The 27,611-nt window shown below is 32.9% G+C and overlaps 1 protein-coding gene across 1 annotated transcript in view; it reads right to left on the reverse strand.

The window, feature by feature from the left end:
• Nucleotides 1–27,611, reverse strand: part of ARID4B (AT-rich interaction domain 4B) — a gene marked incomplete at both ends in the record, with an annotated part of 96,484 nt that overhangs the window by 28,423 nt on the left and 40,450 nt on the right. The window contains 9 exons of the mRNA XM_084254032.1: nt 10,820–11,071; nt 14,902–15,077; nt 15,417–15,660; nt 16,659–16,756; nt 18,725–18,819; nt 20,717–20,789; nt 23,637–23,791; nt 25,115–25,191; nt 26,850–26,929. Coding sequence (XP_084110158.1) covers nt 10,820–11,071; nt 14,902–15,077; nt 15,417–15,660; nt 16,659–16,756; nt 18,725–18,819; nt 20,717–20,789; nt 23,637–23,791; nt 25,115–25,191; nt 26,850–26,929 — 1,250 coding nt within the window. The remainder of the gene's footprint in view (nt 1–10,819; nt 11,072–14,901; nt 15,078–15,416; nt 15,661–16,658; nt 16,757–18,724; nt 18,820–20,716; nt 20,790–23,636; nt 23,792–25,114; nt 25,192–26,849; nt 26,930–27,611) is intronic.

The following is a 27,611-nucleotide window of genomic DNA, read 5'->3' on the forward strand; positions in this document are numbered from 1 at the left end:
AGTTGGCCTATAAACAAAATGACTTGTAACTGCAGAAATAAGCAAAAGAGTTTTATAAGAGTATCTGAGGAAAACCGGATAACTTAGAATATTGACAAAAACTATCCTGTCTTTAACTGGATTCTACTTTAGAAATTATAATGAGAAGAGAAAAATTGATGTCTCTGAGACAAAAGGAAATAAAATTTGCCAGGGGCAAAAGGAAAAAATAATTATTAAATTCTCCCATTTAAAAACAAATATTGAAAACTAGGAAACACAAATTTTAAAAATAAATACTGAGAAAATTAAGACTAAGTTTTATTAGGCCATACATTTTGGATTCAATTATCAATGAACTCATTTTTTTAATGCATGGAATCTAGGTAAGCATCTTATCTATTATTTAAAGTATTAAGGAAATATTTTCAAGGTATATAGAAAACTTATCTGAAAATATTTCTATTGAGATTATCTAATATTCAATTAATGGAACAAAAATGAACAACTAATTCACCTACTAAAAGTCTGCTCCCTGAAACTATATAAAATGGAGTTGAACCAGATGATGCCCAAAATAAAAAAATATATGACACTTCAGGACTAGAAGTATACATAAGAGGGTATTCATTCAACAAATACTTCTTAGGTACCCCTTATGTGATAGGCTCTGCACTAGGCACTGAGTATTCAGCAATGAATGCAGCATAGCTCCTTCCCACAGGATGCTTATAATTTAACAAAGAAGACAATATTAAATGGTAAATACAAAAGTAACAATACAAACCTTCTGAACCTTCTGAAATTAGGAATCATATAAATATTCCCATTTTAAAATGTGTTGAATTTAATATTTATATAAAGTTAGAACAGGAACCATTCAGAGACCATAGCATACTTGCTCTCACCAGAGAAAAACTGAATTCTAAGAAGAGAGGTTTATGATTTGTTTTGGATGTGTTGGCAATCATCTAAGAAATCATTCAGCAATAACAACAATGGAAAAGAATGTCAGTCAACCAGATATAAATGCCCAAAAAGTTACTGTGCTCACATCAATTCAGATTTTGATTTTTCTTAAACCCAAACTAAACCACTTTCAAAGAAATATTACCATTATCAGTATGTATCAATCTATACCAAATTACTTAGTATTAGATTAAAAAATAATTCATGCAGAATAAGAATATTTAAAAAATTTCATAAGTAAAATTAAACTTACATTTCTATACACAAAAACACTAAAGTATGTCATATAACTAACAAGCTTTTATTTATTCTAAATGGTTTAGAACACTATGTTTTAGGGGGTATAGGTTAACACTTCTTTAAATGTATGTAACCACACCACTCCCACCATCCAAATCAACAATAATCCACCATAGGTGTTTGGGTCCCCCTTCCTTTACTTCCCCATTTCTAGTCTACCCCTCAGTTGGGCTTAGATCTGCAATCAGATTCAAGGATTTGTTTTGGCTGAGTCCTATCTGTTCCTTTGTTTTGTTTCTTTATATTCCACATATGCATGAAATCATACACCATTTTTGTATTTCTCCTGATTTATTTTACTTAACATAAGCCCCTCTAGTTCATTCCAAGTTGTCACAAAAGGCAAGATTTCATCTTTTTCTTATAGCTAAAACTAAGTTTTAAAAAATTTCACATCTCAAGTGGAAATTCAGGCTATCATGTTAGGGAAAGGAACTTTTTCACTTTAACTGAATAAGAAAAAAATAATAGTATGATAGGGAAAAAATAGTATGATAATGCTACAGGAAAATAAACCAAGTCATGATGAAAAGCACCACTACTTATTGATTTAAAAACTTTATAAACAATTCTATCAATATTTACCTGTGTGAATTTTCTATAAATCTCAATTTACACTTTTTTTTTAAAAGAGGCATGTTTTATTTATTTATTTATTTGTTTGTTTTGTTTACACATGCACTGGGTACAGTCAAGTGCGAGAGGGTGAGAGAATTCACCAGAGCTAGAGCGGGGAGCAGAGCAGGCAGAAGGACCGAAGTACACTGCTGAGGGGAGCAGCGGGCGGCAGGAGAGGTCTGCGCGCCATGTGGGACCCTCCTCCTGTGGCCGGGGAGCAGCCGGGGATCGAACCGGCACCGCAGAGGCTGCGGGCAGCTTCGCAACCCAGCGCTCAACCTCTGCGCCACTGGGGAGGCCCAATTTACACATATTTTTTAATTAGACAATATCTAAAGCAAAACTTATGAAAATACTTATTGATTATAATTTAATGATTTTATTCATTTATTTAAAATATAAAAAAGTATACTGCTGAAAAAATATTCTATGCAGACTATAAACATTTTGTGTCCACTTCAATTTAACACTATTAAATTCAAAAGGACACATGAATAGTATCCATCCTTTTTTTCCCACCTATAATAATTATATATTTTTTTAGTTTTTTAAATATATTTTTTACATCATTTTTCATTTTTGCACAATGTATGCATTTTCATCTTGGTTATAGTTCCCATACAATTCCCTCCATCTTAATAAAGACTACAACAGTGGATGATAGAAACATAAACATTATTTGCATAAGACTTGACACAAATAGTCCAAGACATTTGTATAGTGATTATATGAATAAATTTTGTTAGGGAAATAAATTCTGTAAAATAAAACAAAGGTATAGACTTATGCAGAGGTAATATGTAATATTAAGAACATGTCATACTGAAAATGATTAACAACTGTAGCACTCAGTGTATATTATGATTCAGATACTACTGAATCTTTTAAAACTACTCCAAAAGTTTACTTTATTAACTGGTTTTAGGGAATTAGTATTTATTCACTTTTGGATACACTGATGTACCTATCAACCATCAAAACTACCAAATAACAACAGTCCAAGTTTATATATTATATTTAAGTTACCTACCAATCATGAAAACTATGGAATGGAGGTTTCATTTAGTAAATACCAAATTACATAAATTAAGAAAGAAAAAGCCCACTGCAGGGCAAAAATAACTGACTTGTAATATTTATTTTTCATAAAGGCAAAGTTTATTTTCTCTTGCACTGAAAAACTACAGGTAACTCAGGTCATTATTAAAGTAAAAATTATTTTTATGTATAATTTATTCACTGCCTATATACTTTGCTTTAAATTTCTCTACATGTAGGACTGTCTAATACGAAGTATTTGCATGCTGCAAAAGAACTGTACACAAGGGGTAACACACAGTCTACCATAGCATTTTTTTATTTTAATATGCTTTATATAATAAATATAAAAATAAGTAAATAGGCTAGGAGATTGTGACAGAAGGGTTTGTGGAAGCAAGAGTTTGGAGAAGATGACTGTGAAGTATCATGAAAATAAGAAAAGTATATAGGAGGAGGAGCATGCAAAGGGAATAGGAAGGCCTGGTGACATGGACAATGTTCCCTTTGTCTCACCTAAGAGAAATTTACAGTTATTTATTTTATTTGGAAACCACTGCCAAATGGTTATCATTTATAGTTCTTTAACTTTCACACTATAGAAAAAAACTCCTAGAGTACCTTGCTTCACTTTCTGTCATTATCTGAATACTTCAAAGCATAAAAGTAGAACAGCTTTGCGCTCTTTTCAGCATTCCTAAATGCAATGGCATACACAGGAAAATATGGCAGGGATATGATTACATGGAAGTGAAAGAAAAAAAGGGAAAGATGCAGAACACTGTAGAGAAGGAACAGAAAATTAAAACTGAAAAGTGAAGAAAGGTTTAAAAGGATAAAATGAAACAGTAAAAGCAAAGTCACAGAATATGAGCATTTCAAATCAGATTCATTCCAGTCTCTCACTCTCACAACCCCATTTTGGCTACTAAATAGGTGATGGGTTCTTTATTTGACCCAAAGAGACATAATTAAGAATTAACTACCATAGTCATATGTAAAAATTGTCAAAATGATCAAAAACAAGTGTTAGAGCTAAAATTATAAAATTCTTAGAGGAAAATTTTCTTAACTCTAGATCTGGTATAGACAGAACACCAAAAGCACAACAAAATAAACTCAACTTTATCAAAACTCAACAACTTTTGTACATCAAAAGACACTATTCAAGTGAAAAAACCAATTCTGTGGGTTCATAAAATGGAAGAAAACACTTGAAAATCATATATCTGAAAAGGGATTAATATACAGACTACATGAAGATCTTCTATAATTCAACAATAAAAAACAACCAATTCAAAACTGGGCAATAGGCTTTAACAGACATTTCCACAAAGAAAATATACAAATGATCAATAAGTACATGACAAGATGCTCAACATCACCAGTTATTAAGGAAACGCAAATTAAAACCACTTCATAGCCCCTACGTTAATCATAATAAACTTTTTTTTTTAACAGAAAATTAACAAGTGTTGACAAGGATATGGAGAAATTGGAACTGTATTGCTGTAAGAATGTAAAATAATGTAGCCTCTGTAGAAACGTTTCACAATTCTTCAGGAAATTAAAAATGGAGGAAACACTCTACCAGGGTACCAGCCCACATCTGTCCCAATCCCCATTACTCTATATTCTACAGGTGTCACTTCTATAAAGTAGTAGCTTTTATCTGGATTTCAACTTTTATTCTTTTGTTGCCAGAAGGCCCAATTCAGTCCAGTATTTGTTTAGTGATTACCACATGCCAGGCACAAACTGTTCTAGATGTGAACGGAATATTAATGGAATGAATATAGTACTGAGATTTTTTTTCATGTTTTAAAATTAAATGCACTTTTATAAATGTGAAGCACAGGATTCCTGAGCTATGCAAAAGTTGAACATTCCTAGTTGGGAGGTTACTTTTAGGTCTGGAAACACTAATATTAGTTTTTTTGTTTTGTTATGTTTTTTTGCAATTTTTTTTAAAGATTTATTTATTTATACAAGCACTGTGTACAGTCAGAAGCGCGGGAGGGTGAGAGAATTCACCAGGGCCAGAGCGGAAAGCAGAGCAGGCAGAAAGAACGAAGTACACTGCTGAGGGGAGCAGTGGGCAGCAGGAGAGGTCTGTGCGCCATGTGGGGCCCTCCTCTGGTGGCTGGGGAGCAGCTGGGAATCGAACCAGCGCTGCAGAGGCTGCGAGCAGCTTCGCAACCCAGCGCTTAACCACTGCGCCACCAGGGAGGCCCAACACTAATACTAGTTTACATAGAAAAAAATTTTGACATTTCCAGACCCTAAAAATAACCTCCCAGATAGGAATGTTCAGCTTCCTGATACTGAAGGAGCCTGTAGTGGTTCTGATGTAGAAAGCTGGAACAATGAAAAAATTAGCCACCATCCTTGCTAAAAGCTGTATTTTAGGAGGTCAAATCCTTTTGGTTCCAATATTAATTCAGAAAAATGACTCAAGTTAGGACCAGAAAAATATGGCAAGAACATAAAAAGAAGTAAAAATAGTATCTGTAGGGAAAAGAAGTCAGGAGGAAAAAAAAAAAAAAGAAACAAAAGAGGGTAATTAAGCAATGATTTGAGAAAGGTAGGAAAGAATAAACTAAACAGTTGCAGAAATAAGGATGGAATTCAGCTAGATGTGGTCATTGATGACAGTTTTGGAGACATACGGGGGCAAAAGCTTGGAATGGAATAGAAAGGAGAAATCAGAAGTCTAGCCTGAAGGGGCATGTGCAGTGTTAGAAGTGAGCTCCACTCAGACAAAATCTTTTGGAGCTGCAGAGATGGATAGTTTCAGATAATATTGTACCTGCAAAAAGCAAATCAGAGGTCCCAAGAAAGTTACATTTGTTGGCTGTAACCCTCAGATAGTGCCACTGAGAAAAGTGATGGAAAACTGCTGATAAGCTGCTTTTTCTCACCATCTAAGTTATGTCAAGATTTAAAGCAATGCATTTATAATTTTACAGATTCCTTAACAATGATTTTTACCTGTCTCAATTTAATTTTTGTGGCACGAAAATATCACTGAAGTGTTTTCCTGTTAAAAAATAGAAAACAAAAACAGGAGAGAAACAATACGTTTAGATTAACTCAAATTGTTTTTGCTGGATGGAAATGGGGCAAAGAAATGGTATGGTAGGGAAAGATCAATTGAATTTTTTTTTAATATTGGAGAACTAACTGCAAGTCCATGTGTAGAAGGGAATGAATTAGAGCAGGAAAATGACAGAAGGGAGGAAAGAATGGGAGAAGTGTTGAGTCCATGTTTCTGATTTAGGCAAGAAGGAATGGCAATTAGAAGTCTGGCTTTAGACTGCAGCATGCTTGTTCATATGGCCAAAGATTGAGAAGGCACAGAATGTGACAGATGTAGGTAAGAAGGTAAATGTGTAGAAATTCTCTTGTTTCAATTTTTCAATGAGATAAGAAGCAAGGTCAACAGCTAAAAGGAAGGAAGAAGGGGATGTGCTGGGGATTTGAGGAAATAAACTGTATAAAATAGTTGTCTAAGAAAGGAGAGTAAAGAAGGGCAGACAGTGCCCACATGAGGGTCACAGTCATGAATTAAAAGTAAGATCAGACAGCATGGTTGTTTGCTTTCCTCCAGTCAGGGTCAGTTACAAAGGTGCAGGCGAGGAGTGTTAGATTTCATCAAGGTTCTTGTGGTTTTGTCAGTCAAGTGCTAATAATATAAGTGCAACAGAAGAGTGTGGGGTAAAAAGAAGTGATTGTAATAAGTGTATATAAGTAACATAAGGAGAGGATGAGGATATTAGGGGAAGAGGAGGTAAGATCAATAGGATGTAAATTCTGATGGGCTTTACTCCCACTCCTTGCCCTCTTTAACTCAGGTAACCTCCTTCCAGGAGGTTAAAAAGTAGTATCCAGGGCCTCCCCGGAAAAAAAAGAAAGAAAAAATAAATAAATAAATAAATAAAATTCTGATGGGATAATTCCCTTGCCTGGAAAACAAATTCCTTAATAGGGACCTATTTTTTTGTAATTTTAGTGCCAACTATGGTATCTGAAACAGATATTGAACTTATGTTTGTCAAATAAAAAAGCCTGAAAAAGCAGATTGTTCACACACTTTATAAAGTGAGACTGAATCCTTTAGTTTGTGAAGGCTTTTTAATGTTCCTTCTCTCCCGCCATTCACACTGAGGGGACTGAATTTGCTTATAGAAAATAGATCTTTTTTTAAATGAAGTAATTTTGTTTCAAATACCATATTTAAGTATAATTTATCTACTTTTCAGTTTTCCATCACTTGTAATGTGGAATATATCTGTCACTTATTAAGAGTTTTACAGTTAAATTCTGACAGTATCTTTTTCTCTTCCTCTTTTATTTGAGGATATGATTTAATGAAGCTGATGACCCTCAATATGAAAACAAATCCTTTACTCAAATGGTAAACTCCTTGACTATGGAAAGCCAAATTGGAAATGGAGAAAACTAAATAAGCAGATATATAATACAACAGTAATGTATTTTAAATTCCAAGCTAAGTAAGTCTAGATAGTTCCAGTACACTTAGCTGTATTACTGAAAGGACAGCGATTATCCTCAAACAAAGAAAAATCCAAGACACTTAACAAAGTATATGGGAGGAAAATTTCACAGAAATTTTATTTTCAAAATCAATGCCAATGCCAACTTTATGGCATACTCAGAAACTTGAGAGTGAAATGAATCAATAAGCTAATGGTACCAAAAATTTCTATAAAATATTAACCACACTAAGAAAAATTAAAGCAAATATAACAGAGAAACTATCATTAAATATTACTGAAGAATCACCATAATTTCGTAAATGAATGGAGATGTATTTATTTAAAACACCAAAAGAAAACATACTACAACATTAGTAGTGATGTTATTACTTATATGGATTTTCCCATTTTTCTAGACTGAATGTTATTTTTAGAAGTTTTAAAAATACACTTATTTCATGCATGTGGCAACCTAATAAATAGTGAAGAATTTTCAGATATGGTAACCATATCTGAAAATTCTGTAACAATATTATAGCTTTTATAAATCATTATGTCCTTTAGGATCCACAGTTCTGGCTATAAACCTAATGTAAGCATGTAAAAATGTTTTGGGTTTTTTCATCATAGTAGTAAAAACAAATTCACTCAAATATTATCCTTTGTACAACAAAATTTTTTCAGTTGTGAAGTAAGGGTATAGAATTTATAGTAATATAAAGGTTTATATAACAGTTTAGGAAAGAGTAAAGTGTTGAAATTACAAGAAAATATTTTTAACTAAGAATGATATTCTTAGTTAAAAAAAAGTTTTTGCTTGAAAAATCTTTCAAATCTCACAAAAATGATACCACACAATGGTGTTACTGAAGACTGCCACTGAAGATAAAACTATTTTCATTAACTGTCATTCATTAATCTTCACTTTTAATTTCTTTAGAGATCAAGGTGAAGATCTCCTAAATAATATGAAAATAATTGCAGAGCTGATGAGGATTTGTTGCAGTCCTCTTTAGATTAGCTTCAGACATGAAGGAACAACAGAGATCATAATTACTGCTTGTTCACCATTAAACACAGTCATTCGTTATTACTACAGAGAAAAATAGGAATATTGTTGACTATGAGAGGGTTAACAGCTTAATCTATTGAAGTACAGTAGTTTTCTCTATGATGCTGGAGTATGTAGAGATCCACTCTACAGGTCTTCATCAAGATGTAAGTTTTCTTCTTCTGAAAGTTCATACCACATAAATGCTTGAGTTGTCAGGAGTAGATGGCATCCTTCTCAGTAATACAAGCATGTCTTGTTGAATTAGGTCTCATTTTTCTTTCCATATCATTAAAAACTTGAATGCCTCAATTTAAAAAATCTTCCCTTGTTCTATACAACCCCCCATCAACTTCAAAGCTAAAATATTAGACATTCTTTCTACCCTATAAAATAAAAGAGTTCCTAGCATAACTTACTCTTTCCTTAGTAAATCTTTCTTTATATTTAATAAAACAGAAAGTTGTATCTTACTTGCAGAATAATTTGAGTGTTTCAATTCTTATTCCTACTAAGCCTCTTCTGTTTAATAAGACTATTAATAGAAAACAATAAAGTCCTGATTATAATCAGAGTTGGAAAACACCTAAGTTGTAGCCATTCACCAGAGAATTTAAAGCACTTTCTAAAGACCACTAGGAAAAATGCCTCATTATGTAAACTAGAAAAATAACCAGGAGTAAAGAACTGGAAAGGAGAGGTGAAAGATGATGTGGTTTCTCTTTTGGGGTATTATATTCTTGCTGATGCAATTTTTTTCTTCCAAATTTTAAACTAACATGTTCAATATTTGCTTTTACATTCTACACAAAGGTGGAACGGCCTCTAAATTTCTATTTATTAAGATTACTTGGTAAGATCAAAATGAGTACATATCAAAGACCAGGCAAATATTCTTAAAGCAGCTATATCTGAGATATCTAAGATATCAGGAATCTTACTTTGAACATCATTGTTAATAGACAACTCTTCAGGTGAGGAAAATCATGCATCACAGAGGCAGCATAAGGATAAAACATAAGGAACCAGTGGCCACAAGGATAAATTACATAGTGTAAAAAGTGCTATCTGGAAAAGCTTATGTTTCAGGACAACTATAATATCTTAAACACTGATGATGATGGCTACTCTTAAAATCCAAAATTTTGTTGAGCTTATCAGGTTAGAAATAAAGAACGAAGCCCAAACAAAATTTGAACATTTTCTTCTGGCTTAAGCTGCTATTTTCGTCCAAGCAGAACAGATCAGAACTGTACTTTTCTCAAAATAACAAAGGCAATCCAGATTAGATGTTTCTAGAGTTTTCTAATGCTGCAACGGGACAATACAAAATGTACTTTTAAGAAAGAGTATTTTTTTTTTTAAGAAACAGAATGTGAGATAATGGTTTCCTTACAACTTCCCAAACCACAGAATGTAATTTAAATTTAAAACATTAGAACTATATTTCCTCCTTGAAGACACTAAGTACAACATGAAACAACCACACAAAACTTCTATGGTTAATCATTCACAGGCTACTCTATCACATGCTGTATTTCAAATACAATATCAAACATTCCAAAAGTAAGCTTTTCTTAAAAGATCTGAATGACCAGGTTTTAAAACTGACTTGCCAATTTTGGAAGAAATTCAAACACAAAATTTCTTTGGAAAAACCAAAGGAAACTAAAACTTAAGTCTTTGAAAACACCTAAAACCAAACCTCAATTTTGCCATTCAGTTCCCTAGTCAGAAAGCACCCATTATTTTAGCCAAGCTGACTTGCTTACATTTCAATCATGTTATTTTGAACGTACAAAAAGATTTCTGAGATTCCGGAACAAGGTTAAGCGCAAGAGCTAATAATGAGGAAGTAAGACCTTGAAATAGCTAAAGCTTCTAAAGAAATCACAACTTTAAAATCCCTTCCTATTGAAGGAAAGAAATATGATGACTTAAGAATATTATTAAGAAGAAGTTACTTTGGCAAGGTACTTGAAAATGGAAAAGACCAAGAAATCTAACAATTGGCTTGTAGACATCAAGAAGCTCAAATCTTTTAACTTTTAAAGAGATTTTTCTATCACTTCACCAATAATGTTGCCTCTATTAACACCTATTCCACCTGTAGAAGTATTACATAAAAAACAACTGTGTAGTCCAATTTTCTAGACACAAAGGATATCTTCTAACTATTGAAAACAGTAAGCAGGGAGTCACTAAGCGAGGTATTTACATGCTAACAACTACATATTTTTATATGGTACTATATTGACCTCAATTAGAATGCTAACAAGTCTATAATCCATTAGTCAAATTTTTAAGTAGAAAATTATTTTGTAAGTGTTTTTAGGTAGTAATCACTAGCTAAAACTCAAGTTACCTCACATTCCATCCGCAGTAATGCACCAAGTAAAGGACCTCTCCACCTTCGACATCAGAATCTTTAATACTAGCTTCATACATTTTTTGATTTTTCCCTCGTCCATACCGCACTTGGACTTTCATGCCTGGTGGATAGCACTCAAACTCCTCTTCCTCATTGTTGTCGTCATCATCTTCATCCTCTTCCTCCTCCTCCTCCTCCTCTTCTGCTTCTTCATCATCTTCATCTTCCTCTTTATTCGTTTCATCTCTTGAAAGGTTTAAAAAATTGCAGTTAATAAAAGATACTTCATAAGCTTTTCAGTTCCAAACCACATATACTGATAAAAATCGTGGCTGTGATTGTTCCGGGAACAGCAGGTTCCATGTGTATGAAATTCTCTGAGTTTCAACTTAGTATTAAAAACCAAAACTGTATAAGATAACCATGGTTACAAAAAGATACATTTAGAGAAATGAAGATTGAAAAATAAGTGCATTAAAGGAAAATTTCCAACAGCTAGATGAACAGAAGTTGTGCTGAGTAGCAAGAAACTAGTTAAGGTCAACTGTAACAATATTCTCATGTTTTTATTATAAAAATGTTTTATTTACATCTCAGATGACAAAAACACAAATCATTACACTTCATAACCATTTGCTGACCAAAAGTTATTTTTCATTCAATTATTTCCAACCTCAGGATATTTAAAACATTTTTTTTTTAAACTAGTTGATGGCTGGTCTTAGTAACTTTAAAAGTTGCTGCAACCAAATTTTCAAATGTTATACTAATTGAAAATACAATTTTATCTCTCAGAGGACTAACTATCACATCAAGTTTTTTTCTTTCTGCTCTCTTTACCACATATTTATTAAAAGCCAGGCTACCAATACTCTAACTTTGAAGTTCCAAAGAAACAGCACAGGAGAGGCCAATTCCAAATAAAACAAAGCTAAGAGTCAAACCACTTCAGAAGCAGCGCTGCAACTGTTTTGATCTTCTCAATATCAAGTACTTTCTAAAACTGAGCATTCATATTCATTTTATATTAGCTACAAATTTGTATTAAACAAGCTGGAGAAAAGTATGTATTTAATTATTACAACAGTTTTCTCTCAAAAAGAATCCACCACTATGTAGCTGACAAATGAATAAATGTCATAAAACAGAGCAAGACAACTAAGTAATCAAGCTTTAAAAATTAATGAATATATTTATATAAAGCCTCTCTACTGATAATTTGAATTTTACATTCTTTCATACATCATTTTTAATCAATAACATTTTATCATATCTAATTTTATAGTTATATAGGCAACAAAAATAATATATAAATAATGATACAAACAGCACTATTTTTTTTTTTATTCTCCTCTTTCCCTGTATCAGTGAGTGGAAGAACTTGGGGCCCAGACTAAAAGACTTGTGAAATTAAGTGTGACTACACAAAAGTACCAAATATATCTATTTTCTCTGAAATATATAACAAAGTCTATAAAGATTCTCAAGAACTTTTCCTATTTTAATAAAGAACTCATTTACAGTCAAACAAATATGTTCTTTAAAACTAAAACCTAACCAAAAGCCTCTGTAATGAGGTTAAAAATGTGAACTCTATTATTGAAAATACATTAATATTTATATAATGAAACCATTATTAGTAAGGCTAACATTCTAAGAACTATCAGAAAGGGTGTTATGGATGATAAATTTTTAATAACAAATTTAAATAAATGTTTTATCTATGATGTATAATTAAAACAGTTAAGACATTTTTGGAAAAGAAGACTACTGTTTAAGTTGTAATATGATGTCCCCTGCATTTGGGGAGAAAAGGAAGTATATTCTGATACAACAATAAAAAGAAGAGATTTATTATATACTGAAAAGATTTCTCAAACACCTTAGAATCATCATGTTGGAGAGAAGAAAGAGCATAAAAGTCTAAAATTTTTAAAATGAAAACAAATTTTAAACTGTATCCTACGTTATAAATATAATGCAATAAACACAACTAGTAAATTCAATAACAACAAGCACAATCCTACTTCAAGTTGGTAGCCAGGTCAAACTTTTATTTAATCTGGAATAAAAACCTAATATACTGTATTAATAAAACAAAGCAATAAAAAAATTCACATGTAATATAAATCTCAGTCACAAATAAAATGAAATGCATTTAAATAATATATCAAAATAGAAAGAAACAATCACTGTCAGTCAAGGAAAATACTCTACTCTCCTCCCTAAGAATTCAGTGGCAAGATCAGAGTAAATGCATCAAACCTGAAAGAACACAGAATGCCAACAAAAATAGCCTTTGGAAGTATAAAAACCAGCATTTAGGTTAAAATAATAAAGCTAATGTATGTAAAAGACACACACACACACACACACACACGGCTCCAGACACATTTTGTCAGTTATGTTTTAGACAACTACATAATGTTTTGGAAAACCAAACATATTACTTATTTTTCATCTAAATTTACAAAGAAATACCAGAACTTCCCAAGATAACGTCACCCTCCTTACAATGGAGAAACAGTAACTACAACAACAAAAAGTTGTAATTCATTAATACCTACTAAGGGTCAGGCACTGAAACAGGCATTTTACATAAATCCGATTTATTTAATCTCTCATATCTGCACTATGAGGAACATGGAAAATTCTTGGCAGTAGTTAATTACTTAGAGCAATTTTATACACTAGAAAAATATCTATACATAATTCTTTATAATTGTGTGTAGTTTTCAATTGCACTTATCTAATAAAATTCAAAAATCAATTTCAGATATTCCCAAATACATAATACTTCTAAAGAACATCTACAAATTAGGGCAGTCACACCAGAAGATTTTCATTTGTGTTATAATACATTTACAACTATCTACAGTAAATAAAATAGATATATAGCTAAAGAATTAAAGGAATAAAAACCTACAAAATATTACCTTATGCTACAAAACAATTATTAACAAAGAGAAAACATAGGCTTATCACAGTGCCTTTCACTCAGTAGATGCCCCAGAAGTATCTGCTGAATTTAAAATCACGTTTTTATGCAAAAACCTGAATCCTCATTAAGTTTCTTAATAGTTGAAATAGTGTCCAGTAGCAGCAAGGAATACTTCAAACAAACATTCATTTACACAGGAATATAAACAACTGTATATAAACAAACACTGTACTATGGTCATCTAAACCCAGTGTTTTCCTTCCATGTTCATCTGCATACCGTGGCCAGAATTTCAGAAGGATTCTAACATGATCAAGAGGTTTGAGGCAAAAAGTTGAATACTTACTAATTTTTTTTAGTAGTTGAAAAGTCTCCCTTAACAGTAATAATTGAAATATATATTTGTACACACAGATAATAAGCATCTTCTATTATATTTATCTAAGCATGTTTTTTCTCTCTCCCTCTTATCTGCATGCTGTGACCGAATTTCAGAAAAAATACTGAAATGATCAAAAATATTTGGTTGCATTTATTTAAATGAATGAAAAACAATGAGAATGCATAGGTTTTTTAAACCTCAGAAATAGGATAAAATATCAACGATCAGTTATAAAATCCAGGGGTTCACTCACAGTGCATAAGTTACAGTGTTAAATAATTCACCATTCCAAAGTGACCGAAACAAGCACATACTACTATCACATAAAACGTAACAATTTTGGCCTTTAAAAAACTAAGTATTAGCATTTTTCCATTATTATTTTTCACTACAGAAATGAATACAATTCTCAAAACTTAGAACCAACATACATCTACAAAATATTAGAGAAAGCCATCTTCCCAAATTTATATTATCTGGTTAATTTAGCAGAGCTTAATTCAGTAAAAAGTATTTTTATGTAGATTATATTCTTATAAATTTCCATGATGAGAGCAAGAATGGATCAAAATGTGATATGCTACAAACTTGCATTAGTAGGGTCTCTGAAGGAGGTAAATGCTAAAAATAGTACAAATTGCTCAATTATTCTGTATTTTGTCAATCAAAATTAGATTCATACATATATACAAAGAGCAAATTACAAGAATTCACTCAGACAAAATGCATCTTAACCAAAAACAAATTTCTTACCCAGATTTTGCTTTTTCTTCTTCAGCTTCTACCTTTATGCTGAGGGATTCATCTACCTCGGTTGTCTCATCATCTTTATCTTCCAAATTTTCATTTTCTTCTGTTGTTTTGATGTTAACTTCTTTTTCCTGATCAGACTGTGTAGGTATAGATTCTAATAAGTTCTTTTTACTTCCCTAGAAAAAGATCAGAGGAACTAAACCAACAAAAGTAAAAATTGTCAACCTAAAGCCATGATCTATCTGTTAGCAGTAAGAGGTATACCAACCAATACTAACAATGAAAATGCTGTTAGTTATTTTTAAGAAACTCACACCATTCCTAAAACACTGGGCAAAAACAGTTAACAGCTAGCAAATACTTATTTCATTTTAAATTATCCAATAACAGTACTTAATGGAAAAATGCAATAAAAATAAATATAAATTATATGAAATTATTAAGTATGAAACTTTACAGAAGACATATAAAATGTAGCAAAGAAGGCTAAGGACTATTAACAGTATCTGATTTACCAGGGAGGGTTTAATATTTTCCTTCCTTTCAATATCATCCTCAGAAGGCTTTTCTTCTTTTGGTACTGTATTTTCCTTTTCTTCAGTCTTTATTTCTTTAATCTCTGGTTCATTCTCTTCCTTAACTTTTATTTCTTTTACATTTTCACATTCCTTACATGGCTTGTTAACAATTTTCTCTGGCAATGCCATCTGAAATTCAATATTAGCCGACCTACAGTACTCCTCAAAACCATATAAGTATCTGGAAACATTAAAAGAAATTACATTTGGGAAAATGTTTCAAAACAGTAATGTAGAGTTGTGATTTTAAAATCTGTATTCATTTTTTTAAGTTCTGAGATATTTGGCCATAACAACGTCAAATTTATTAGTTCAGTGCTTCCCAATCTGTTTAACCCAAACAGAAACATTTCTTAAAGGAAAATAAAATGGTTCACTAAAATGACTGCTAAACATGAAGACTATGATAATCTTTTTTTTTTTTTTAAATGTGGCTATTATGAGCCTCCTTTGTGGCGCAAGGGGTTAAGATGCAACCTATGAAGCTATCCGCAACCACTGAAACAGGAGTTCAATCCCCGCCCAGTGAGCTACCCACATGGCACAGCAGACCTCTTCTGACTTGCCTGCTGCTCCCCTCAGCAGTGTATTCAGTCAGTCCACTTGTTCTGTTCTCTACTCTGTCTCTGGCGAATCCTCTCACCCCCACCCCCTCACACACCTCTGCCCTGTACCCCAGTTCTTGTATGCATAAATAAATAAATCTTTTTTAAAAATGTAGCTATTTGTAAGTATTAGTAATAGCATCTACTTGTTGAGTACTTCTTAAATGCCAGGCATTGGTCTTTTAGTGTATGTAAACTCTCATTTAATTTAAGAGTACTTCTATGAGCAAGCAGTATTATATTTTTACAAACGAGGAAACTGAGGCTTTAGGATAACAAATAAATGGTCCAAGGGCACAAACAATAACTGGCAGAACCCAGGATTGAAACCTGGGTTTATCTGACTTTAAGACTGTGGAATTTGAACCTCTACATAGCACTTTCCAAATTGACAACAAAAACTTTTCTCACAAAATATCTCACAGATCTAGTGAACACAATCTACAAAATATTATTACAAACTCTTTTACTAAAAATTCCTGATTTCCTCTTAGAAAAAAATAATAGTAAATTCCAATATGCTTTCTAGGTAAAACACAGAATATAGCTAGCTATATTAAGTGCACTAACTTACTTTTTATAAGCACATTTAACATTGTATCCCGCAGCTGAATTTAAGACAGGGATTCCAAGATCTTGGTAGACTTGTTTCCACACAGCTCCACTTTCAATCTAATGGACAAAGTGAAATGAAAACTCCCAAATTAAAAGGTGGGAATATAATAAAATTTTGACAAATACAGTATATGTAGATATGTTTACATTTATTGGTTCTAGACTCACAGGAGTGAAAATATCAATCTCAATAAATAAAAAAATTGGTTTACAACATTTTAAAATAGGTTTTATTTTTGCCAGCTGTGTCTGTATAATTGCTGTCTTCTCCCTTCCTTTTTCTAATGAACCTGCCCCTATAAAATGTAAAAAGTAGGGGCCTCCCCGGTGGCACAGCAGGTTGAGCTCAGCGCTATGAAGCTGTCCGCAGCCTTTGCAGTGCAGGTTCAATCCCCAGCCGGCGCAGCAGGCAGGCCTCTCCTGTCTTGCCCACTGCTCCCCTCAGCAGTGTATTTCGGTCCTTCTGCCTGTTCTGCTCCCTGCTCTGTCTCGGGTGAATTCTCTCACCCTCACGCGCCTCTGGACTGTACCCCAGTGCTTGTATAAATAATAAATAAATCTTAAAAATAAAAAAGTAAAATGTAAAAAGTAAAATGTGAAAAATAGTAAGAAACTCACTAAAACAACTTACTAAATGGGGAGAAAATATTTACATACCTTATTAGCTCTGACAAGGGATTGATACCCAAGATTTACAAAGAATCATTACAACTCAAGAAAAAAAACAACCCAATCAAAAAATGGGCAGGGGCCTCCCCTGGTGGTGCAGGCGTTTGAGCGCTGTGCTGTGAAGCTGTCTGCAGCCTCTGCAGCACCGGTTTGATCCCGGCTGGCTGGGAAGGGTCCCACATGGCGCGGGAGACCTCTCCTGTCTCACCAGCTGCTCCCCTCAGCAGTGTATTTCGTCAGTCTGTCTGTTCTGTTCCCCACTCTGTCTCTGGTGACTCCTCTCACTCTCCCGCGCATCTGGCCAGTACCCCAGTTCTTGTGTAAAATAAATAAATAAATCTTTTTTAAAAAAAAAGGGCAGAATTGCTATACAGGCACTTCTCCAAAGACATACAAATGGTCAACAGGCACATAAAAAAACTGTTCATCGTTTTTTATCATCAGGGAAATACAATTTAAAACCACAATGACATACTACCTCACATCTCTGAGAATGGCATATGTTAAAAAGATCAGAAACAACAAGTATTAGCAATGACGAGGAGAAAAGGGAACCTTCTTACACTGTTGGTGGGAATGTAGACTGGTCCAGCCCTATGGAAAACAGTATAGAGGTTTCTCAAATTTTAAGAATGGATCTCCCACCTGATCCAGCAATTCCTCTCACAGATATCTACCTGAAGAATACAAAAACACTAACACAAAGGGATACATGTACTCCTATGTTCGCTGCAGTACTATTTAAAATAGTTAAGTTATGGAAACAACCAAGTGCCCAAAAACTAATGAATGGATCAGGAAGATGTGGCATAGATACACAATGAAATATTATTCAGCTTTTAAAAAAGATAAACTTCTGCCATTTGCAACAACATAGGTAGAACTGGAGAGGATTAGCTCAGCAAGATAAATAAGAAGTAGAAAGACAAATACAGAATTATGTCCTTTATATGTGGGATATAGAAAAACAAAATAAATGGTCAGATAGTCTCAAACCAGTAACAATCCCTAGAAATCTGACTGTAAAACTGAAGCTACTAGAAGGGGAAGGAAGAGCACAAATTGGGGAGGGAGTCCAATGGACTAAGGTGGAGAATTACGTGTTCTTTTGTGGTGGGTATGGTTTGGTAACAATGGAAGATCCTATACCTCTAAAACACAACCATCATTGTAAGTCAGTGTTATTTCAAGAAATATAATTTTTTCTTAAGTAAAATTTTTTTTTCATCTGAGGAAGCCATATTTCTACTTGTACTTTCCATTTTCTTTTCTCCTACTTTTATGCTTTTATTAATAGATAATTTTTAGATGAGAAAACAGGTATGAAAATCATTTCAATTTTGGTTTAATACTTACATTATCAAATCCTCCAAGTTTGTGTACAAGTCTGAATAACTTAAAGAGATTCAAATTTCGATATCCAAGTACAGGTCGTTTATTGATAGGTGTGCCTATAAAACACAAACTATATTAGAACTATACTACATTTTTGTTTAAACTTTTAAAAGATTCAAATTTTAGCACCAAGTATATATAGTATAATACATATATTTTTTTGTTAATCAAAAACACAATGTTTACTACTTTAGTCCATTTCATTAAAAACTTTTTTTTCCTATCAGGTTTCTGAAACTTTACAGGATTTCATTCCCCTGATGAAAGAAAGAATAAAAACCAATAAAGACAAATGAAATGCTAATAAAACAAAGATTTTAAAACTCAGGAAAGAAAGACTTAAACTGAAAAACTAAATTGATGGAAAACTTATTTTTATGATTCTTTTTATTTTATTAACACTATTATTCTAAACAATGATTCTAGAGAAAAGCTATAGTTCTATTACATTCTAACACATGAAAACATAAAGCAAAAACACTAATCATATTATCAAACCATTAGAGTGCAGTAGAGGAATTAACAGGACAGACACACACTTATAGAACTACCCAAAAGAATTCATGACTGATTTTATCCATTTGCTTCACTTTTTAATTTATCATATACGTAAGTCTAAGAAATAGCCTCCCTTCTTAGGTCAAGCCTTCATTCATACAACAAAATGTTACAGAAATCAAAGGCATTTTATACTGAAGAATTAAAGAAAGAAAGCCTACATAGTAGTAGGCTTTAAGTGTACTAAGCCACTATCTTTTTTTTTTTTAATAGAGGCATGTTTTATTTATTTATTTATTTGTTTGTTTGTTTTTTGTTTATACATGCACTGGGTACAGTCAGAAGTGCGGGAGGGTGAGAGAATTCACCAGAGCCAGAGCCGGGAGCAGAGCAGGCAGAAGGACCAAAGTACACTGCTGAGGGGAGCAGCGGGCGGCAGGAGAGGTCTGCACGCCATGTGGGACCCTCCTCCGGTGGCCGGGAAGCAGCTGGGGATCGAACCGGCGCCTCCGAGGCCGCGGGCAGCTTCGCAACCCAGCGCTCAACTGCTGCGCCACCGGGGAGGCCCTAAGCCACTATCTTTTATGAGGGCGAAAGAAGACAGAGCCAACCTCTACTTGTCAGCAATATAAACAATTTAAGAAACATTAATTCCCAGAGTATAGTGGTACTTCCAAATATTATTCATTTTGTCCTTTTCAAATGAGAAAGCTTTCTGTCTCTCCCAACTTCCTTTTTAGAACTTTCTTAGAAGAGAAACTATAAATGGCCCAGAGTGACAGGGTCATAGTTACTGGAGGACTAGGTCATTACTGTAAATTAGAGATTAGCATTAATTTATTTCTCCAAATCTTTGCATTTTTTTAATAGTATTACGCAGATTCAATAAGCTAAGTCAATACTCACCTCAAGACACAATTTTCCCTATTTCTGGTTTTCTATGGATGGTTTACTTCTCTCAATTTTATCTATGGTGTGTGTTCTATTTCTCATACACTGTTACAAAGTCTATCAAATGGTGATTTTGGAGCAGGAGGCTTTTCATTAAAGGCATCTGTTTAGGTGCTAATAAAATGGTACTATGATTCCCATTCTGCTAATGTTCCCAAGTACAGGGGTTCTTTGGGATCCCATGGATAGGAGGACAGAACAATACAGGTATTTATGGAACCATGGTCAAAATATCCAGCAAAATACTGTCAAATTCTTCATTGCACTTACAATGACAGACACTAGGTTAGGAGCTAGTGATTGGCTATCAAAAAACAGCCAAATACAAGTATCAAATCACTATGTTGTATGCCTTAAACTAATGTTACATGTCAAAGCTTAATTACAAAAAGAGAGAGCTATGATTAACAGTGACATGAAACCTAATAAACAGAATTCTTATCTATAAAATATTATCTATTTGCTACCTGTAACAATAATGATAAATAAAGAAAAAACACTCACCTCTATCTTCCATAAATTTATACAACTGCTGAAGAAAGTTCTCCCTTTCTTCTGGAAATGGTTCTATTTCTTCCTAATTTTAGTCACAGAAGAAAAAAAATATTATTTCCCTCAATAAGCATTTCAATAATACAAGCATATTTCCTATCAACAGCAAAGACTAATACTCACTAAAATATTTCAAAGTTTTTTTTTTTTTACTAAAAAAGATATATTTAATACTAAGCTGTTCAAAACCAGAAAAGTCTAGATCTAAAGCAAACTCATTGCTTTACAGAGTATGGCCTCAAAGGTATCTCTATATTGAGAATTCCTCACTAAAGTAAATTCTCATATAAGAAACAGTAAGATGATTCATGAACTTTTTACCATATCAGAGATCTACTCCTTAAATTAGGGTTGCAGGTTCAAGAAGACCTACTCTTACATTAAATTGGGTCAGGGTTTAACATCAAAACTGACTTTACTATTGCTCCTCAGGAACTATACAAGTTTGGGTCCCATTAGCTGTAACTATAAGTATCCTTCATTATATTCAGCCCCACTGTATTGTACTTCAAGCTTATAAAATCAGTAAAGTGGGGAACAAACTTGATCTACAATACCTGAAGATTCAGACTTAGGAAAATCTTCAAGTAATAAAATAGTTCCCCGATTTATCAATTACAAGGGAGGGACTAGCTTCTTGTTGCTGTGGCCAGGGGCTGTGGCAGTAGGTCCTGAAGCAACCTGCAAGGAGCAGGGTAGTAGGTGAGATTGAGGAACTCATCAATTCAGTGACTATCATCCATTCAACAAACATTTAATGAGCACCTGTAAGTGTAGGCACTATGCTAGGTGCTGAATCAAATAAAAAAATAAATGATGGAGGCTGATATCACAAAACATGATTACGAGTAACTGTAGAAAGTGATTCAAAACATAACACCTAGGCTTTACAGTTACTCTGGCTGAAACATATGCATTTCTAATAGTAAGAGTTAGGAGCATACTTTCAACTGCTATTCTAAATAAGCTATCATTTTAATCTAAAAAATCATGTGCCTAATGCCATTGTTTGTGTGAGATTTGCCTCTTTATTTTTAAAAGCTAGTACAGCAAAGGAAGGCAAGTGAAAAACTAAAATCAAAAACACATTGAAAAACTATTTGGCTTGCTAGTTGGACAGAAAATAAATGACAATTATTACTTTGTTTATGATGAATCTCTATTTATCAACTTAAACATGGACTACATATTCTGGGTTTTGGTAAAGAGGCAGACATAAGTCTAAGGAAGTCCATTTTCTAGATATTACCTTAAATATCCTAATGGTATAATATTTGACTTTCATAAACTACTAAATTTATTCCTGATGTAAATATTTTTAAGTGAAGTTTTTATTTAAGAAAATATTTAATCTGAAAACTAGGTATGTTTTTACAAAAGACATTTGCAAAACACAAATTTAAACAACGAAAGCTTTGGTAATTAATATTTATTGATCATCTGTTACATGTTACCTACCATGACAAACGTCATGAGTATGAATATGAGTAAAACAGGGACCCTACCCTTGAGGCACTTACAGATTAGTGGAGGAGAAAGCAAATAGAAAATAAATATATTTATGTGTATATGTACACATACCACAAAATATGTACAAGCAACAATACTGATTTATACTAGTAAATGGAGTGGCTAACTTTTCACAGATGAGGGAGGTCATGGTTCACAGGTTTCTCTTAATAGAGGTGACACGTTACAGTGGTTTTGAAAAATGGACAGGAATGTCCAAGGATGACTGAGAGAGGAAAGGGAATGGCACTGCAGGCAAATGTACTGGTATGCACAAAGGTGAGAAGAAGCAAGATATGCAATTTTGATGCTGCTATAGCACAAAGTTCAAAGTAAGAGGGTATTCCACCTGAAGTGATGAGGGGGAAAACAAAAGGCTGTGGCTGGACCATAAAGGAGTGAAGTTTGACTTTTAGAGTGGTGAGAAATCACTGAGGAAGTTTTAAGCAAGGGATTAATTGTTCATTTTAGAATTTAAAACAGAAAATCAGTCAGAGAGAAGACTGAAGCGGGAAACTTTTACCCTATACATTATAATTAATAGCTCACTATATCAAAACAAACTCCAAAAACATCCTATTTCATTAAGTTGTTTACAGCAGTTAAATGGAAGAATTTCATAACTTACCTAAATTTTACATATTATTGACAAATTAGTCTCCTAAAAACACTGAATACAGTTCACTTTGTGGTCAAATACAGTAATCTTCACTATCTGCACCATTCACTCAATAACTTTTAGAAAGCTATTCAACAAATCATTAATGTAGTGCGAATGTAGTGCAATGTCACTTGTAATTTTAAGGACTTCTATCCTTGGTACTTGTCACTATGAGATCTAAGATCTAAATGATCTACCTAGGATGATCTACCCATTTGTATTAGATAAAATGATTTAAGATTCTCTGAATTAGAGATATTAATCTTTACTTTTGTACTACTTATTCCTTTAATATGAGATGGAAGATATGATTTATACTTTTGTAGGTGTTTTCAACAGAATATGCCGAAATACACACTGTATAAAGTGACAGCTATTTACACAGTGCTGAAAAGTATGTGAAGTTTTGTTACGTTAGATGAATATTTTCTTAATCATCTGATGAATCAAAGCCCAGCAAGATTATGAAACATTGAGGTTACTGGAATAATTTTACTTAGTATTTTTAATTCCATGACATCTTATTTCTATTTTAAGGCAGGCAAGCAAACTATGTGATTATAATGACTACCACAAATACATCTTTATTACAAATAAGACTAAAAATATTTATGTGATTAATGATTTCATGCCAAATTCTAACCAACAAAGGAAATCCTACTCAATTTTTAATTTTAAAAGGCATCAACTGTTTTTACTTACCTCCTCTTCACTGCTATTGTCCTCCTTTTCTTTTTCATCATCTTCTTCTTCCTCTTCTTCCTCTGCCTCACTGCTAGAACTATCTTCTTTCAATTCAGTCTTCCAGTTAGCAGGAATAGTTTTACTTTTGTGAAATTCAAGTGCCTGATCAAAGGCTGAAAGAGATCATGAACTATGTGAACTGTAAATATTAAGACAAATGGTTCATCTAAAAATATTAAACAAGATAATCAAAAAAGCTACTGTGCTAATACTGTTAACATTTATGAAGTGTCTGCTGTGTGTCACGCACTATGTGAATTGCTTTTCTATGTAGCAACTCATTCAATGCTAACAGTCCTAGGCATCAGGCACCCATTTAGTAGATGAAAACACTGCTCACTGGTAAGATGATTTCTGATCAAGTAAATACAAGAGAAAAGAGTAGTTTTCTTCTTTTAAAAAAACTTAAGCATATCTATTGCTACTAAAAACAACTTTAAAATGCATATATTTTAAATCATTTATCAAAAAGACCATTTAACCTATTATAAACCAGGCACTGAGGCACTATAATAAATATACATTATTGGACATTTATTACAAATATATTCTCTACATTTTTATTTAAATTTGAATTAAGATTATAATCTAAAATTAGCTAGATATTCTAATTTTACAATACATGGAAATAAATTCTAACTCATAAGTTCCTGAAGATTCTTAATCAGGCTAGTGTAGCATGTTACTGGATTTGATGAACACAGGCAAGGTGAAAATAAATAGCTATTTACAATGCCAAAAACCAAGAACTGCAATTACAGTATATTTTTCAATAAAATATAACTACTATAATAATTAGTGAGAAATGCCAAACCAAAATTACTATTTGATTCCTATTTCTATCATTCTTAGGAACCAAAATTTTATTAGGCACAAGTTAGACTATATAAACAGTTGATATAGTTTTTCCCACTTTTAGATTACTGTCTCTAATTATAAGCTTAAAAAAGAGAAAACCTATAATAAGGCAAATAGTTTTACAAAAGTAAATATAAAAATAACAAATATTTTAAAAAATTTTGAGAAGTAAACAAAAATTTTAATTTTCAAAAAACATTCATTGGTTTTCATTGGTTTTTAATTTTTTTTTTTTTATAGAGGCATGTTTATTTATTTATTTGTTTGTTTGTTTGTTTTGTTTATACATGCACTGGGTACAGTCAGAAGCACGGGAGGGTGAGAGAATTCACCAGAGCCAGAGCGGAGAACAGAGCAGGCAGAAGGACCGAAGTACACTGCTGAGGGGAGCAGCGGGTGGCAGGAGAGGTCTGCGCACCATGTGGGACCCTCCTCCGGTGGCCGGGGAGCAGCCGGGGATCGAACCGGTGCCGCTGAGGCTGCGGGCAGCTTCGCAACCCAGCGCTCAACCGCTGCGCCACCAGGGAGGCCCGGTTTTCATTGGTTTTTAAATTAACTATATTCCAAAATTACATTACCTTGTTTTAATATAGCATCAGGCTTTGGTGCGGTGTCACTTGTAATTTCATGAACATCTTTTCTTGGTACTGAAGTACTATTTCATTTTTTTAATTTTAAAGGGGAAAAAACACAAAAATACAACAAAGATTAATTAAAAGAATATAATTACACACCACAGAAAAATTGTGTAGTGATATTTTCAATGAAAGTGACTGCACAAAGGGTTTCAAGTACCAAATAATATGCTAAGCCAAAGTTAGGTAATCATCTATAAAGATGTCTTACAAGCAAAGTGTTCTCAAGTATCAGAGTCCCTGCTAAGTGCAATAACAAAAACACCAAAATACTGAAAATAATAAAAAAATAGCAGAGCACATTAATCCGATTAAAAAAAAAAAAGTCAAACAGGGCCTCCCCAGTGATGCAGCGGGGTGAGCACCGTGCTGTGAAGCTGTCTTCAGTCTCTGCAGCACGGGTTCAATTCCCGGCCTGCCAGGGAGAAACCCACATGGCGTGGCAGACCTCTCCTGTGGGCAGCTTCGCAACCCAGCGCTCAACCGCTATGCCACCGGGGAGGCCCGAAATTTACTACTTTATAATGTAAATGTTGTTTTAACAAATTCCTTCAAAGAGGATTGTAGGCTGATAAAGCAAATGTTGGCAGCATACGTCTAAAGTACATAAGCAAACTTCCAATACACAATTGAGAGTTTTAGATGGAACTCCCCAACCATAAGGAGGAGTCAGAAGCAAGTAACTGGGAGAGGTCCTAACATAGAGGTAACATATATTTCCTTTTTTATAGTACTATATCATCATTCGGCCTTTCTGCACTTGGTTTGTATCAATTTATCCACAACAGCCTGAAGATTATTCTAAATACCTTTTCAGTCTGCCTATTTAATTTCTATTTTAAAATTTTCAAATATGTACAAAAGTGGATGGAACAGTGCAATGAACCCCCATGTATCTATTACTTAACTACAACCATAAACATAATTGAATCTGGTACTTCAGCTATACCCCTCCCTATTTCCTCCCACCCCAAGTGTATTATTTTGAAGCAAATTCCCAACATTAGATAATTTGTTTCTTTTTTCCAACATTAGATAATTCGATTTATGATGTCATTATGGATCTTTAAAAAATTTTTTTAAATATAATGATACAATTATCACACACAAAAATTAATAATTTCTAAATATCATAAAATCAGCATTTAATTTGAATGCTCAAATATCTCAACTTTTCTCAATTTTGTTTAAGTTGGATTCATAGATTGGTTTTATAATTACATTTCAGAATTTGAAAACTCAAAACACCAAATCTTAAAACATGATGATTCTTTTATTCACCCAATAATTACCTCAATATAAAATACATGAATATTCTAGTTATATAATGCTTAAAGAAAAAAGGAAAATTTATAATTCAGTTCTAAAAATGGTTTACATGAAACATCACTTTATTACCACAGAAATCAAATGTTATACAAGTATCAATATAAGTATGACATAATTAACAAGCAAATATTGACTATTTAGATGGTAATGAAAATCTGAAAATACCAAAATGAACAAGGAAAGAATCTTTAAGATTACTATATCAAAGAACATGAAAAACAATCACATTCTGAAACATTCTATATGAAGAAAAAGGAAATAAAGGCCTAAGGTCATTGGAAGCAATTTATCACCCAGCACTCTAATGTAGAAAAAGAGCGTATTTTCACACCAAGTTTATTATACTTACAATTTCCCATCTTTGAAAGATCGAACGAGAATATTGTCTTTTTTCACAGCAATTTCATCACTACAATCAGGACAAACCACCTTTAAGAAAAATGTGAAACTATTATAAATAAAAACACATTTACACAAATATCTACTATTTTAATTATTTTAAAATTAGTTTCAGCTTAAAGTTTAAAAACTAACTTTAGTTTGAGGATAAATAGGTATACATACATGTGGCTATATACACAAGTAATTGTAAACTTATGTCCCATGTCCTCCCAGCTCTCTGGATTACTCAACATTGTTTTTTAGCATAGGCACTTTCTGTTGAAAGCAGAAGTGTTGCCATATAACTAGAATGAATTCATGGACCAAATTCTAGTCAGAAATAGAAAGCTGGAATGTAAGTAGAACAGGGATGGGGAAAAAAAGAGGCAGAGCTAGAGTCTTAACAGACTAAAAGATGCACAGAAAAAAACGGAATCAGGTATCAGAACTTTAACCAGAGTAGTCTGTATCTTAAAATAGAGAGATGAGATTTAACATATTATTTACCTTTAAATATATACTTATTACATACTAAAATTTCTTCATAATTATACCCTAATTCTAAAAAGTAAATATTTTAGATAGTACTATAGATTATAAAAAGTAAATATTTTAGAGTGGGTATCTTTCTGGAATCTTTCTAAGATTCATTACTAACATTAAAAGATTTTTTTATTTGAAGTCACCTCAGCTGTTAAAGGATAAAGCATGTCTTCCCAAAGGCTGTGCT

This window comes from Talpa europaea (genome assembly GCF_964194135.1).
Source record: "Talpa europaea genome assembly, chromosome: 14".
NCBI classification, from domain to species: Eukaryota; Metazoa; Chordata; class Mammalia; order Eulipotyphla; family Talpidae; genus Talpa; species Talpa europaea.